The following is a 17,921-nucleotide window of genomic DNA, read 5'->3' on the forward strand; positions in this document are numbered from 1 at the left end:
CTTAACTTATTCTTCAGTGGTTTACCTGAATGAGAGGACAGGATTTGCACTTGTATACATGTGGCACACGTGTGCGCGCGTGCACACACACACATAATGTAACATTCCAAGGAAATTTTAAAAAGCACTCAAAATTTGGGGGTAGTTTAGAGTTAGAAACCAGAGCTTTCTCACTGAGGAATAATTCTTTTCAGGGTAGCTACATATCTTGTTCTTAGAGAAGCAGCATTTATTATTGGATAGAGGGCCCTTCTCAAGGGTAGGAAGACCCGAATTCCGGTCCTACTTTTGACATATACTGGCTGTGTGACACTGGAGAAGTAACTTAACCTCTCAGTGCTCTAGGCAACTCTAAGACTACAGATTGCCAAAACATGCCACTCTGCATTGCTAAAGGAAGTTTGCTTACCCAAGAGTTTCTTCACCAAAAAAATTTACAGATCCAATTTTTTTTCAGTGATTCTTACTTAAATCCTTTCTATTTCATTAATGGAATGGCACCTTATAATTCATGTTTTTCCCCTGCTATTTATTTTAATTCGTTGACAACTGTCTTAGAAATCACTAAACATAAGGGAGTGGTTGGATGAATTGAAATTTTGGATATAGTGTTAAATTTTATTGAAGTTAAATTCTGCCTTAACATCTTAACCTTAATTTTAATAGGCTGTGTTATTAAAGTACATTTCCAAATATAGGTTGATTAAATAGGAATAAATCTAATTTAGATCCTCATAATAAGAATTTTTTAACCAGCATCATAAGAATAACACAAATATAAAGAATAAAGTAACATTTATTGTCATAGGAAATTATTTACTTACACTGTATATTCTGCTATGAGACTGTGCAAATAACTATGATAATTTCTTTCTTTAGATTTTGATGCAATCACAGATCCTATAATGAAAGCAAAAATGGTAGCTCTTAAAGGGATTAATAAAGTAATGGCTCAAAACAATATGGGGATGCCACCAATGGTTATGAACAGGTAAGGTAAAGATGGCCCCTAATCTTTTGAGACTAGAAGTTACTGAAGTCATTGATTTAATGCGAATGTTCCTAGAATTTGGAGAAAACATATCAGAAATTTAGGGATTTACATTTTAGGAAAGAATAAATTCCAAGTTTAAGTAAAGTAGTATCTAAGATTCAGAGCAAGTTTCTTTTCATATTTTAGGAAAAGGTTTGGAAAATACTGGCTTGACTGACCTAATGGTAGAAATATATAAGGTTTTGCCTTAAATAAATGATTCTTTTAATGCTAACTATCTCATGGATGATTAGGAGTCATAAATGTGTAGGGCTTTTTAACTGTGAAAGGCAAAAGGAAAAATAGATTGGAATTGAGGCAAAGATTCTTATTTGTTGCATCAATAAATTAAATATTATCTGTCTCTAAAAGGATATTGAGGGGAGAAAGGGGGGTTAAGAGCTGAGGGAGTAAAAAGGTAGAATTTTTACTACATAGGATTAAAATTGTAAATGATAAAGTCAAAATGTACTTCTTTGGATCCTGGAAACTAGATATTACTTATTAAAAAGGAGGCAGAAGACCGGGTGGGAAAGGTAGAATTAAATGGAAATACATGTGAGATTTTATTTGGGAACCATTTTAGTGTTAGCACAGAAATAGAAATGAACCCATTATTTCAGCATTGAGGGTTACCTATAAGGGATTAGGTAACAGTTCCCTTTCACTTTTACCAGCACCAAATATTTCATTAATACCACATTAACAGGCATTCATTAGATGCCTTCTATGTGCCAGACATGGTTTTAAACTCTGAGCAGCTTATCTAACCCAGTATTTCAATGTAATAAATATATTTTGACCATACTGATATATTGACTGCATTCAGGGTACTCAAAAGTATTCTGTACATGACATAATCCTTGTACTTGGATAGTTTACAGTTGAACTAGGGAAGCAAGATGTATACATGTGCTTCATATTATATGAGTTACTTCTCTAAGTGCCCCCCAAAATTTACATAGTGTTATTATAGGAGAGAGATGCTTGATTGATTAATGGAGATCTTGCACAGGTGAGATGTGAATCAGTTAATTAAAAATAATAATTTTGATAATGTTGTGTTTTAATGTTTGCAAAGCATTGCAGAAATATGATGTCATTTGTTGCTCACAACCACCTGGTAGGTTGGTACTATTGTGATCCTCTTCTTACAGATAAGAAACTAAGTCTGAGAGAGGTTAAGTGACTTGTCCAAGGTCACACAGCTTAGAAAATGCCTGAGGCAGAATTTAAAGTAGGTGGGGCAAGAGGGGACCAAACATTTATTAAGTGGCCTAATTTGTGTTATGCTCTTTGCTTTGCACTTTACAAATGTTATCTCATTTAATCATTATGACCCTAATAAGTAGGTGTAGTCCCTTTTTGTTAAAGCTGAGTCAGAAAGAAGTCTTCCTGACTCCAGCTTTAGTGCTCTGTCTTCTAGCTTCCTGTTGTTCAATTAAGTTCAATATATATTAAATAGTGTCCATTTTTTGTCTTGGCACTGTGCCTTGAGTCTAGCAAACACAGCTAATGCAAATTTTATTTACCCTGACATATTAAACAATATGTGAAGAATAAATATCTGGTATTTGAAATATCTTTCAGAAATTTCAGGTTCATTTGAGTTATGTTTTGAACTTCAGAAAATTGTGAACATTTTAGTTTATCATTACGTATTTAATTTGAATTAGTTCACTTTTTGAACTACATTGCACTTGGGATTTTTGTTACCAATTAAAATAATACAAATATATGGATGTGATTTGTTTAAAAATACAACAGAATTACTTCTCTCTTTTTTAATCAAGTTGATAGCTGTGAATGTGTTAAAACCTTAAGACTAATTTTATTAGTAATAGTTGTTATTTTATGCTTTATAGATTCTAGTTTGATTTGAAGTTGTGTTGCTTATTTTACCTCATTGGTACAGAAAATGACGAGGCATTTAAAAGTTTTTATCCTGCTTTAAATCATTCCACAAATTGCTGTTGCAAAATGCTTCCTTTTTTAGAAAGATGCATCCTTTTTTACAGGTTTCCCTTTATGTCTGGAACACAGAGTGGTGAAGGCCAGAATCTTCCCCAGCAGGCAATTGCTCAGGTATGCCACTTGTCATTGTAATTTTGCTTCCTTGTCTAATTTGCCCTTTTGGGTTCCTTATTTGTTTGTTTTGTTTTTAAGTAAAGCCTCTGATATATCAAGCGAAATCATAAATAATTAATGATCTATCATTTGAACCCTGGTATGTAGTGTTATAACTTAGGACACTAGAGCTATTTATACATGAGAGTTTATTCTGAATAATTCATTATAAGCATAACAGAAGTTTAAAAAAATGGATATTTTTACTTTGTTACTCAGATATGCTGTGATTTTGTTAACTTGACATAGAATTCAGTTGGCAGCAGAATAAAAATGAAAATATTCTGCCTCACACATTTATGATATAAGCCTAAAGAACTACTTATTTGTAGACCACTCATTTCTACATTATTTTTCTACATATAAATTTTATACTGTATTTTTAGAAATAATCAGGCAATGATTAGGGAAAGTGATAATTTTTTTCAAAAGTACTTATTTTATGAATCAATCTGATATTTTAAATTTGCTTTTGCTTGTATTTTTGCCATATCTGAAGAGTTTTCAGTAGCTTCTTTCACTTCTGTAGAAGTATTAATCTCAACTTTGGCAGGAAATACAGCCTCATATTAATTAATAAATTTGCTTATTCCTTTTTTTATCTTATTAGAATATGTAACTTGTAAATGTAATTAAAAAATAAAATAATATAGAAAATAAAGTAAATAATGTCAGCTTTCTGTATTTGCTGCTTTGTTTATAACTTTTCTTAAGAAAGATGAATCAATTAAGTGGAGTTAATATTAAACTACAGACAATTTTATGTGTTTTTTTAATTTTGAAAAAACTAATACAATATACAATTTATGAATACAATTAATACTATTACTAATTTCCTAAATTACTAATTACTAATACAATATATAATACAAACTATCGTAATATCTCTAAATAATTTCCTATAAAGTAAAAGTCAGTGTACACTGGTACAACTTCTATCTAATCCCAGAAAATTTAGTTGCTAAACAGCCAAAGGAACTTCAAGATAAGATTAATCTGTATTGTAGTACTTGCCTACAATACTATAGTGCAGGGTGTAGGGCAGTCCCGCTTTGATGATCCATTAATCCTTTACACAGTGGTACTCCTCATGAGTTAACTTTGCCAGTCTTTCCTCAAGGGTGCTTTAGTTTCATGTTACATGTATACTACTAAATGTTGAAAAGAGTGAAGTAATTCTGACCTGATTACAAATGCTCAAATATGACCACTAAATTCATTCTACCTTGTAAAAGTGAAAGATTCTAATTCTTTTATAGTGTGTTTAAAAATATTTTACCAGTTCTATTTGGTTTTCTTTTTGTCTAATGTTTGATTATAAAAACAGTTCTTATACATTTTACTCATTTTAGGATGGCAGTTTAACGCCTCAGATTTCTAGGCCTAATCCTCCAAATTTTGGTCCAGGATTTGTCAGTAAGTATAAATCTTTTAATAATTTACATGTATTCTGGGGAATTTTTGTCTTTACTATATATGTATTCTCCCCTGGTCTTTCTCATATAACTGAGCTTGCTTTTTTAGTTATTTCTGAATCATTTATGTGTGTGAAGAATTGGTTAGATTTGAGCATTTGCATTAGAAAAATCATTTTTCTCATTCTCTTTTCTTGCTTGTGCATATATTGAACACAGTACATATATGAATACAGGCTAAGAATTTATAGACTATTGAGTTAAACCAGTCTTGTTTTTCTCTGAAGGCTTTCTATCTAAAATGCACACATTCAATAAACGAATATACTATGGGAGAAATAATGGGAATATGCTTAGAAAACAAACTGGGTTACAGCTTGGTTTACAGCTCAGAAGTGCAGCAGTACCCTGTTGTATGTTACAGAATTACCCTCAGGGAACTCATTAGACGCTCAGGATAGGTTTTTAAAGTTCAATCTCAGTTGAACTTATCTGAAATTTCCAGACTGTTTAGCTAACTTTTTTTCACCATTATTTTTCATTTTGCGCACCTCTGCTCTCCTGGTTCCCGAAACCAGAAAGGCTTTCCTTGCGGTAGGTCTTATTCCACCAGAAGGAGAACTTCTGAAACCTTGTGAAAAAGCCTGTTCTTGAAAATCCCTTCCAAATTTGCTTGACTGGACACAACAGTCACGTGTACTAGATTCTCTGCATTTAATAATAAACCCCAGAATCTGACCTTTTGAATTCCTGGTATGCCATAATTATATTTTGAATATATTTTTATATTTTTTTAAAACATACCAAACTTCTCTAACTGGCTTTTTCTGACATTACTGTGCCCATTTACTTTAGTTGAATTCTTAATGTATAATGACATTCTGTAACATGGATACTTTTTTAGCTAGGATCCTTCTAGAGTTACATTCATTCATTTCTGTGTATTACCATAAGATAAGAAGACGGCATGTGAAGATTTATACTGTTATAAAATTACTAGTATTGATTGTTGTCAATGCATAGGAGTGAAATACCCTTTCAGAATAAAGACATTACAAGATGAAGAAAAACTGTATTTGTATGGGAAGAGGGGCAAGCATTAACAGCAAGAATGTCATTAACTGCTTACTTATTTGAGAGTTTAGTGCTTCCCTATTTCTCCTTGTTTATAGATTTGTAATTATGAAATTGACAGATATTATTGTTGAATTTATTTTATACCTACCATTCTTTATGTCTGCATAGAACACCAAATTCTAAATTACAGTAGCCTTTTCTAAGACCTTCTAGAGTATTTACCTTTTTGGAACAATGTCCCTTTACATTTAAAAGTGGAGCAACCTTGTAAACTGAAGAAAATGTGAGAGGATTATTCATGCATTGGACTTTGGTAGGATCTCTTAAAACTTGTTTTAGAAGGTCTTTGAGTATATATGAAAAGTAATCTAGATATCATGCTATAATTACTTTTATGGGATATTCAGTTTGAGAAAGTTTTATCCATTTTATGAATATAAATTCCATCTTTTTCAGTAAATTTTTGTTGCTATTTTTCCAGTGTTTCGAGGTAGACATGCTTTTCCATTTAAAACAAAATATTGTTTTAAAATTTGCTAATTATGGCTCAAATTTGTCACATTACATATACAGTGAAAATTTTTTGGCTAAGTAAAGTTATCATATACCAACATTTGAAAAAAAATGAATGGATTCATCGAATTTATATCAATCATACACTAATAATATTAATAAATGTGCAATTTTGATATTTTTCTCAGATGATTCACAAAGAAAGCAGTATGAAGAATGGCTTCAAGAGACCCAACAGCTTCTCCAGATGCAACAGAAATATCTCGAAGAACAAATTGGACTGCACAGAAAATCTAAGAAGGCTCTTTCTGCTAAGCAACGCACCGCCAAAAAAGCTGGACGAGAATTCCCAGAAGAAGATGCAGAACAACTGAAGCATGTTACAGAGCAGCAGAGTATGGTTCAGAAACGGCTAGAACAGGTAACAGACTTGCAGGAAGGAAATTGATGCTCAGTAAACCATCGTTAGTACTCTATTTAAAATTTTTCTTCCTGGTATGAGTATGAAAATATTCATTATTAGTAGTGTTTAATAGCAGGAATATCAGAATACCCAGCCCCTCAGAAACTTGCTGATTTATGGTAGGGTAGGCAGGATACTCCTGGTTCATCACTGCCACTTCCGGACTAATGCTCTACTTTTGTCCCTCAATAATGCCTCCTCTTCTGAGATGTATTCTATCTAAATTTATCACCCAAGCCAGATTTTGGTAACTGTTATCAATTTACACCTTGCCTGCATCCCACATATCACCAACCTCACCCCAAACTCCAAGACATTTTCCTTCCTCCTACCAAACTTCAACTCTGGTCTTTTCATTAGGAATACTTGAAAGCCTTTTACTTCATTAAATGTCTATTTTTGGTACCTCTTTTTGCATTTGGTTAATCCTGCTTTTTAAGAAGTTTTTCAGTGACTTTTTGTGCTTCTTTAAGTTGTTAATTCTCTTTTCATAATTTTCTTGTATGGCTCACATCTCTTTTCCCTTTTTTTCTCCTTTTTTTTTTCAATCTCTTTCTTTAGCTCTTCTAGGAATTCTTGTTGTGCGTGTCTAGCTTGTGTTTTCCTCTGAGGCTTTACTTTTGTATATTTTCATGTTACTGTCTTCTGAGTTTTGTCTTGAGCTTCCCTGTCACCATAGTAGTTTTTTGCAGTCAGGTCCTTTTTCTGTTTGCTCATTTTTCCAGCCTGTTTCTTTGACTTTGAACTTAAACTTTGTTAAAGTTGGGCTCTGACCATTGGGGAAAGTGGGATATCACTGCTGAGCTTCCAGCTTTTTCACCACTCTGTTTTCACAGATAGTTCTAGGGGTCTGTAAGTTTTTAGTGCTTCCAGGAGAGGTGTGGTCACTGATCTCCTGATCTGTGCTCTGGTCCTTACCCAGAAAGCAAAATGGAATGTTATGTATTAGATAGCTCAGGTAGGCCTGGTTAGGTAGATGGTAGAGTAGATAGAGGAGGGATAAGTAAATACTGGTGATGAGAATACTATTTATCTAAAACTGCTTTTGTTAAAAATTTGTTTTCCAGTCCTGCTGTTGTCCAGTAAAAAATTTTTCTAGTCTCAGCTTCTGAATCCCTTCCATCTAATTTAATGTAGGCCCTTGAGGTCTTATTGCCTGCTTTGCTATTACCTACATGACCAGCCAAGATATATTGACCGATCTAGCTTTTCCCCGAGCCTTTCATGTAATAAGTGTTCAATTAATATATATTGAATGAATGAATTTGCTATGAATATTGCTTACAAATAAATGACCTTTCTGTGTTTCAGATTCGGAAACAACAAAAAGAACATGCTGAACTTATTGAAGATTACCGAATCAAGCAGCAACAGCAGTGTGCAATGGCTCCACCTGTCTTGATGCCGGGAGTCCAGCCTCAGCCCACAATGGTTCCTGGAGGGTCACCAGCAGCAATAAGTCAGCCAAATTTTCCCATAGCATCACAGCAGCTTCAACACCAACAGCATACACCTATTATTCCTAGTCAGGCCAATCCTGCAAGAATGCCAAATTTACCAGGTTGGCAGCCTACAAATACCCCTCCTCGCCTCCCTCTAAATACTTCAAGGATGCAGCCTCCAATGCCTCCAGTACCAATAAAGGCTAATGCTTCAACCCCGGGGTCTACTTCAAATTCAAATCCACAGAGTGGCCCACCTCCCAGAGTAGAATTTGATGACAATAACCCCTTCAGTGAAAGTTTTCAAGAGCGAGAACGTAAGGAACGTTTGCGAGAGCAGCAGGAAAGGCAACGAATTCAACTCATGCAAGAAGTGGACCGGCAGAGAGTTTTGCAGCAGAGAATAGAAATGGAACAGCATGGCATGATTGGATCAGAATTGAATAATAGGTCTTTGTCCCAGATTCCATTTTTCAATTCTGACTTACCCTGTGATTTCATACCACACCCTAGACCTCTTCAGCAGTCTCCACAACACCAACAGCAAATAGGACTACAACAGCAAAGTATGCAACAGGGATCTGTGAATTCACCCCCCAATCAAACTTTTATGCAGACCAATGAACGACGGCATATGGGCCCTGCCCCTTTTGGACCTGATCCACCAGTTCTTAGTGGTGGTCCAAGTTTCCATTCTGTCAAACAACCACATGGAAATATTTCTGGGAACAATTTTACACAAGGCCAAATAAGGCCTTCCTTTACTCCTGGGATTCCAGCAACACCACAGACAGCTAATACTGGTCCTCCGTGTGTTCAAGAAACTACCATGCCTCATGTACCAAACTATCCAGGATCAAGCCAGTCTCTTATTCAGTTGTATTCTGATATAATTCCAGAAGAAAAAGGGAAAAAGAAAAGAATAAGGAAAAAAAAGAAAGATGATGATGCAGAGTCAACAAAGGCACCATCAACTCCACATTCAGATATAACTGCCCCACCAACTCCAAGTATTTCAGAACCTACCTCAACCCCAACGGTGGTCACACCCAGTGAGCTTACTCCTCATCTGCTAGAGCAAGAGTCAGCAGAACCCTTGGGCCCTTCAACTACAACTGAGGAGATAAATCAGCCATCTTCAGAACTGGAAGATAATCTCTCCAGTAGTGGTTTTTCACAAAGAAATCCACATCATCAGTCCACTGCAGACTCAGAACCTATAAAGTTCACCCCAGAAGTCCCTAAAAATATTCAAGAAATTAAACTGGAAAAGGCTGAGGCAGAACAGTGCCCTAGCCAAACTGAACCCAAACTGGAGGATCAAACTGGCATTAAAACAGAAGAAAAGGCTGTCACATCAGCCCAGAGTCCAACCCAGTTAGTGAGTGTCCCTCTCTCAAAGGGAGATTCAGGGAATGAACTTTTGAAACATTTATTGAAAAATAAAAAGACATCTTCCCTTTTAAATAAAAAATCCGAAGACAGCTTGAGAATAGAAGAAGAAGGTTCTGGGAATAACAAATTAATAGAGAAGCACAAATCAGCTGAAGGTCTGGTAAGTTTCAACAACTCTTAAAAATCACCAGGATTTTTTCTTCACTTTTTGTTTTCATGATGTTTATTTTGTAGATGGCACTATTCCATTCCTCTCTCCCCCTTCTCTATGTGGTCAAGTTAGGAATCTATAAATTAAATAAACTTAATCTTCTGTTAATCTTTCTTTTTACTACCTTATAGCTTTGTTCAGTGAAGAGCTATCTGTCTTCAGTAGTGGGCATTTAGTGTGTTAAAACTCTTATTAATTAGCTTCTTGGTGTATATTTATAAGATTTTCTTACAGGTAACAGGAACAGTTTAATGCTAGTCCATAATTCATATCTCCACCTCCAAATGTTCTCTTTCTGCCCTTGGACCCATAATCCTTTGTACCTCAGTTGTGGAACAAACAGCATTCTGGCTTATGTTATTCTACATACATGACTTTATGTTTATTTTCTTGATTAAAGCAAAAGTTCTTCCAGGGAATGGACAATATTTTATTATGTTTTATGTCCCCTACAGTGTGTTATACTTAATACTTGCTCTATTAGCTGATTATTGTATCTGCTGATTTTGATGTTAGTTGTCTTTTTCAGTTTTGTATCAGTACTTTGGTCCCTTGCGTATAAGAAATATTTTTGGAATTGAACTTAATTAATGGATATTCATCAAGGCATATTGATGAAAAGTCACCTTCATTAGTGTGGTGTGGTGTTCATGGTTATGTTGACCTTTGGGTTTATTCCAGAAATCTCTGTTGTGACCAGTGGTACTAGGGTTTTAGCTTAGCTTATTTAAAATTTATTTATTTCTTCATTTAAATATCAAACTCCTTCCAAATGAATATTAATGCTTTGTTTTTCATCTTTAGATACATTTTTACATTTTCCCTCTGGGTTCTGAAATAGTATCATTGAGGCAGAAGTTTTTAATTCTTTACAATGTTGTTAATGATTTTATATATGCTGAATTTAATATTTTTTCACTCCTTGGTATCAGGCAACTTTTTTATTGATAAGAATATATATTTACTTCTATATCTTAAAACATTTGGTGTTCTATCATTATGAGGAAGGAAGCAATAAAGTATATAGGACCCAGAATTTGGAGTCAAAAGATCTAGATTTAAGTCTGATAGATATGAGTTGTCTAATTTATGGAAGTAATTGAAGAGTATGCGACATTAAAATGCCTTATGAAAAATCATTTTTAAATTACTGATTTGATGCCAACTATTCTTTTTTTTTAAAGTAAAATTTATTGATATCTTTTTACATCACCTACATTTCCCAAAATATATCTCCTCCCTATTGCAGAGAACCAATTCTTATAACAAAAGGAGAAAAAAAAAACTCAGTAAAACTGAGCTGAAACATCCTGAAAATCTGACATTCTCCATTGACATTCACATCTATATACCTCCACATCTGCAAAAAAGGGAAGGAGATGTCTTCTAGTACTATTTCTTTGGGACCACATTTGGCATCATAATTTGTCAGCTTTCAGTTTCAATTGTTAGTAATTGTGTATATAATTTTTCCTGGTTCTGCTCGGCTCCATTTTACATTAGTTCAGATAAGTCTTCAAATGCTTCTGTATGTTTATCATATTCATTGTTTCATAGAGCATAGTAATATTCTGATATATTCCTAATATATGGGTAGCAATGATGCTTTGAGTTCTTTGCTACTATAAACTGTATCACTATGAATATTTTGGAATACATGGAAGCTTTCTTTCTTTGATCTCTTTGGAGTTTGCCTCATTGCCTAGCAGTAAGGATCTCTGTGTGTCAAGGATTTTGGTCACTTTATTTGCATCTCATCATTACCCACAGTACAACAGTATTCCCTCACAGTTATATGCCAATTGATGAACGTTCCCTCAATTTCCAATTCTTTGCCACAACAAAAACAGCTGCTGTGAATGCTTTTTACATATAGGTCCTTTTCCTTTTATCCCTTTGGGATTCAGATCTAGTAGTGGTATTGCTCGGTCAAAGGGTATACACAATTTTATAGACCTTGGATCTAGTTCCATATTGTTCTCCAGACTGGTTCCCTACTCCACCAGCAGTTCACTAGTGTACTTTTTTCCCCTCATTTCTTCTTGCAGTTGTCATTTCTGATGGGTGTAAGGTGGTATCTCAGAGTTGTTTTAATTTGCCTTTCTCTAATGAATAGTGAGTTATTTTTTTCATGTTTCTTCAGGTAGCTTTGATTTCTTATTCTGAAAACTGTCTATTCATATCTTTTGACCACTTATCAATTGTGGAGTGACTCGTTTTCTTATAGATTTCAGTCAGTTCTCTATATATTTGAGAAATGAGGCCTTTATCAGAGGCACTTGGCTGTAATAATTGTTTCCCAGCTTTCTGCTTTCCTTTTGATCTTGGTTGCAGTGGTTTTATTTGTGTAATACCTTTTTATTTAATATAATCAAAATTGTCCATTTTACAGCTTGTAATGCTCTCTGTCTCTTGTTTGGCCATAAATTCTTCCCTTTTCCATAGATCTGACAGGTAAACTTATCCTTGCTTTCTTAATTTGCTTATGATATCTAAATCATGTACTTATTTTAACCTTATCTTGGTATACAGTGTAAGATACTGGTTCATACCTAATTTCTGCCATACCATTTTCCATTTTTCCTAGCTGGTTTTGTCATATAGTGAGTTCTTATCCCAGAAGCTTTGGTCTTATCAAATGCTAGATTACTATGGTCAATTCCTACTGTGTCTTGTGTATCTAATCTATTCCCCGACCTACCAATTTATTTCTTAACCAGTACCAGATAATTTTGATGGTTGCCACTTTATAATATAGTTTGAGATCTGGTATAGCTAGGCCACCTTCCTTTGCATTTTTTTTTCATTAATTCCACTGATACTCTTGTATCTTGTTTTGTTCTTCTAGATGAACTTTGTTACTAATTTTTTCTGGCTCTGTAAGATAATTTTTGGTAATCTGATTGGCCTGGCACTGAATAAGTTAATGAACTTAAGTTGATTAAAAAATTTTTTTCAATAAATGTATTTTTTATTTTTAGTTTACAATACTCAGTTCCACAAATTTTGGGGTTCCAAATTTTCTCTCCCTCCCTCTCATCCCCCCTCTCCACCCAAGACAGCATGTAATCCAATGTGGGTTCTACATATACCTTCACATGAACTTATTTACATAATAGTCCAGTTGCAAAGAAGAATTATAACCAATGGAATGAGTCATGAGAAAGAAGAAACGAAACCAAAAAAGAAGGGAAAAAAAGATAGCAAATAGTTTTCCTCAATCTGCATTCAGACTCCATAATTCTTTCTCTGTATGTGCATAGCTTTTCCCATCATGAGTCTTCTGGAGCTCTTTGAACCTTGCATTGATGAGAGGAGCCAAGTCTATCAAAGTTAGTCCTTACAGATCCTGTGTGTCTGTAATTATGTATAATGTTCTTCTGGTTCTGCTCCCCATAAGTCTTTCCAGGTTGTAATGAAGTCTGTCTGCTCCTCATTTCTTATAGCACAATAGTATTCCATTATATTCATATACGACAATTTGTTTAGCCATTTCCCACTTGTGTGATCTCTTTGGGATACAGCCCTGGAAGTGGTATTGCCAGGTCAAAGGGTATGCACATTTTTATAGCCCTTTGGGCATAGTTCCAAATTGCTCTCCAGAATGGCAGCATCAGTTCACAGCTCCACCAACAGTGTAACAGTGTTCCAATTTTCCAACATCCTCTCTAGCATTTATCATTTTCCTGTTTTGTCATGTTAGCCAGTCTGACAGAAGAGATGTGGTACCTTGTTTTGATTTGCATTTCTCTAATCAATAGTGATTTAGAGCATTTTTTCATATGCCAATAGATATTTTTAATTTCTTCCTCTGAAAATTGCCTGTTCATATTCTTTGACCATTTCTCAATTGTCGAATGACTTGTATTCCTATAAATTTGACTCAGTTCCCTGTATATTTTGGATATGAGACCTTTATCAGAGACACTGGTTGTAAAAATTCCTGATTTTCTGCTTCCCTCCTAATCTTTGTTGCATCAGCTTTGTTTGTACAAAAACTTTTCAGTTTACCATAATCAAAATTATCTAGAATCGTTATTTTTATTATATTAGCTTAGCCTAACCTGAGCAATTTATATTTTCTAATTGTTTACATCTGATTTCGTTTGTATGACAAGTGTTTTATAATTGTATTCATATAGTTCCTGGGTTTATCTTGGTAGGTAGATTCCCAAGTATTTTATACTGTCTCTCGTTCTTTTAAGTGGAATGTATATTTCTGTCTCTTGCTACTGGGCTTTGTTGGTAATATATAGAAATGCTGATGATTTTTGTGGGTTTATTTTATATCCTACAACATTGCTAAAGTTGTTAATTATTTCAAGTAATTTTTAATAGATTCTCTACTATTCTGCTAAGTATACCATCATATCATCTGCAGAGAGTGATAGATTTGTTTCCTTGTTGCCTGTTCTAAGTCAATTTCTTTTTATTGCTACAGTTAACATTTCTAGTACAATAATGAATAATAGTGGTGATATTGGATATCCTTGCTTTACCCCTGATCTTGTTGGGAAGGCTTCTAACTTAATCCCGTTACAAATACTGCTCTGTGATGGTTTTAGATAGATAGTACTTTTCCTTTCACAGCTTGAGAAGGGCTGGTCTATGGTACCTTTTTGCAGGATGTAGTTTTCCTGCTTATCTCTTTCAGTTAGATCTATTTTTGCTTTTGCTTTGTCTGAGATCATGATTGCTACCTCCTGCTTTTTTTATTTCAGCCAAAACATAATAGATTCTGCTCCATCCCCTTACTTTTACTCTTTGTTTGTGTCTCTCTCCTTAAGATGTTTCTTGTAAACAATACGTTGTAGAATTCTTGTTTTAAATCCTCTCTGATATCTGCTTTTGTTTTATGAAAGATATCATCCCATTCACATTCATAGTTGTGAGTACAGTCTATTTCCCTCCATCCTATTTTTCCTCTATTTATATTTTTTTTCCTCTCCCCTTTTACCCTGTCCCTCCTCACCAGTGTTTTCCTTCTGCCCACCACCACTTCCTTCTCTCAGCCCCTTCCCCAGCTGCCTTTTTTTGTCTGCCTCCCTTCCTGCTTCCCTATGGGCCAGGGTATCATAGGTTTCTATGTTCAACTGAGTGTGTACGTTATTCCCTCTTTAAGCCAAATCCAATGAAAGTAAGGTTCACACAATACTCACACTCCTCCCCCCTTTCCTTCCCTCCACTATAATAGGTCTTTCATGCCTTTTCATGTGATCTAATTTAACCCATTCTGCCTTTCTCTTCCTTTTTCCCCCAGTGCAATCCTCTTTCTCACCCCTTAATTTTTTTTTAATATCATCCCATCAAAGTTAACTTATACCCCCTGTCTATGTATACTCCTTCTTATAAATATTATCTTCTCATGTGAGGTAAGTAAACAGTTTAACCTTTTTGAATAACTTTTTGGTTTTTTTTCCTTGTTTATCTTTTTATGCTCCTGTTGAGTCTTGTATTTGAAAATTGAATTTTCTATTGAGCTCTGGTCTTTTTATCAGGAATATTTGAAAGTCTCCGATTTCATTGAATATCCATCTTTTCCCTGAAAGATTGTGTTCAGTTTTACTTGGTAGTTGATTTTTGGTTGTAATCCAAGTTCCTTTGCCTGATGTAGTATCATATTCCAAATCCTCTTTTCCTTTAATGTAGAAGATGCCAAATCCTATGTAATCTTGACTATGACTCCTTGATATTTGAATTGTTTCTGTCTGCTTGCAGCATTTTTTTCCTTGACCTGAAACTTCTGGAATTTGGCTAAAATACTCCTGGGCGTTTTTGTTTTGGGATTCTCTTTCAGATGTTCAGTAGATTGTTTCAGTGACTATTTTACCCTCTGCTTCTAGGATATCAGGGAAGTTTTCCTTAAAAATTTTCTTGAAAGATGCTATCCAGGCTTTTTTTTTTTTAAATCATGGCTTTCAGGAAGTTCAATAATTCTTAAATTATCTCTCCTGGATCTGTTTTCCAGGTCAGTTTGATTTTTGTTTTTACTGATTTTGATATGTTACAGAGTCATTAGCTTCCACTTGCCCAGTTCTAGTTTGTTTCTTTTTTTTTTAATTCTTTTTTATTTTTGAGGGGGTGGCAAGGCAATTGGGGTTAAGTGACTTGCCCAAGGTCACACAGCTAGTAAGTATGTCAAGTGTCTGAGGCCGGATTTGAACTCAGGTCCTCCTGACTCCAGGGCCGGTGCTCTATTCACTGTGCCACCTTGCTGCCCCTCTAGTTTGTTTCTTATCACAACTCTGTGAGGAATAAGTACTATATCCATTTTACAGATGAGGAAACTGGAATTCAGCAAAATACAGTGTCTTGGCCATGGCATCTTTTGCTTATAAGATCAGATGGTGAGATTTGGGTGTTTCTGAATGAAGACAAGCATTCTATGACATATTAAGAGACCTTGCTCTAGTTCATTTACAAATTATGCCCAGTTTCAAAACATATGTACTAGTAATGTTTGATTTAGTGAATTATTAATATTAACTTCCTTTCAAAAATTACTAGCTTCTATAATTAGAGACTATACTTCCAGCTGAACAAACACATAGGAAGTGCACATAATTTTTATTGCCTGCAGGTTGTGGAAGGTTCAGAGAATAGTAAGGTTTGAAAATGTTCTTGTCTAATTTATAGTTGTTTCTTTTGCCAACATTCTACTCTAATGTTTCAGAAAAAACAAAAGATGTTTTACCTTTACTACTTAACTAGATTTGCATGTCTAGTGCATTTTGTTCGGAAATATTAGGCCCCCCAAAAAAGATGACCCATTCCCAAGTGTACATTATTTGCTTCGACTTAAATGTTTTTTTAGGGCTGGTCTTTGATTTTCTTATCTTTCTGTAATAATAACAGCAAGCACTAAGTAAGTTTACAGCTACACTGTACCTTTAAAGGAATTACTGAATTTGTGTCTCCCAAGTACCAAACACAGTGCTTTTACCTGTGGTTAATCAGCAAGTGTCCTTTGGATTCATCTGTCGTTGTTATCAAATATCATGCACTTCTGCACACATAACTGGCATGTTCATCTTGAACATTTCTTTGGATAATCTCTCAATTCCCTAGCTTGAGAAAAGAGTAGCATCTGTGTTAAAAAAAAAACCAAACATTTTTTTTTTCTCCAAAGGGAATACTTTGCCACAAAGTAATGAAAAGGAGAAACAATGTTTATGTGAATTACCTAGTTTGCCTTAATGTAAACATAGTCCAATACATGTTTGGTTAGGGTTTACAAATATAATTTGGATGGTCAATATAATACATTTGTATTGTATATGTTTGTCTTTTTCACTAGGGAATACTAGTTGTCTCTCAAAGCTTCTTGAAACTGGCAAAGGTATTTCCCAGGTACCCTTATTCTCAGATTTTGGCCCTGTAGATCAACATTTCAGGGAAAAATAAAAGATTTACATGAGTTGGCTAAGATCTCTTGTCTGTCATAACCCCCAGACCCTAGAGCACAGAGTACTTCTACAATTGATAGTGTAAAGAGCATGTATTATATTTTTCTTCCTTGTTGCCAATAGCAAAATGCATGGTCAGACTCATAGGGTGATGCCTGTTTCCTGTTTTGATCTCATTTGAAAAGTACTTGTTTTCTATTTCCTTTTGTCCTTTGGTGTATTAAGCTAAAGGCAATGTCCCCAAATGTTTGTAGCATCTTTAAAACAAATCCCATTTGTGGCCATTGGGCCATCTTCCTTGTCACCTTATAGCACAAAATGGATTTGAATCATGGGTTGGAATAGGAGTAGCATGAAATCAATATTGAATGCATGAATGTTCTATTCTGATTTCTTGACTTCCGTATTTCTGCTAGCCAACTCCAGGAAATCATATACAGGGTGGCCTTGAATGTGGAAATAACCTGCAGACCAAAACAGATGTGCTAAGTGAAACCAAGAAGCAACGGAGCAAACGAACTCAGAGGACTGGAGAAAAGGCAGCACCTCGTTCTAAGAAAAGAAAGAAGGATGAAGAGGAAAAACAATCTATTTATTCTAACACAGACACATTTGCCCAGTTGAAACAGGTGAATTACTAGCGGCAGTTCATTGAGGTTTGGGAGAAAATATAAAATATTTTTTAAAAAAACCAAAATTATTTTGATTTCTCTCTTAAGAATGAGAATTTTTCCCACACAGTACACATAAACCAGCCTCATCATTGATCATTTCCCTGCCTATTGTGGTGGTGATCCAATTATACTGTAGCCTCTGATTGAACCTACTAATAGTCTGAT

General features: G+C 34.7%; 1 protein-coding gene across 4 annotated transcripts in view; it reads left to right on the forward strand.

Moving 5' to 3' along the window:
* The window catches only part of KMT2C (lysine methyltransferase 2C), a 297,401-nt gene that overhangs the window by 244,490 nt on the left and 34,990 nt on the right, over positions 1–17,921 (forward strand). For all 4 annotated transcript variants that reach the window (XM_036759103.1, XM_036759101.1, XM_036759102.1 and 1 more), the window contains 6 exons: positions 880–991; positions 3,052–3,118; positions 4,513–4,576; positions 6,354–6,586; positions 7,940–9,625; positions 17,499–17,711. In XM_036759103.1, the coding sequence (XP_036614998.1) occupies positions 880–991; positions 3,052–3,118; positions 4,513–4,576; positions 6,354–6,586; positions 7,940–9,625; positions 17,499–17,711 (2,375 nt within the window). The remainder of the gene's footprint in view (positions 1–879; positions 992–3,051; positions 3,119–4,512; positions 4,577–6,353; positions 6,587–7,939; positions 9,626–17,498; positions 17,712–17,921) is intronic.

This window comes from Trichosurus vulpecula, chromosome 5 (assembly GCF_011100635.1).
Source record: "Trichosurus vulpecula isolate mTriVul1 chromosome 5, mTriVul1.pri, whole genome shotgun sequence".
NCBI lineage: Eukaryota > Metazoa > Chordata > Mammalia > Diprotodontia > Phalangeridae > Trichosurus > Trichosurus vulpecula.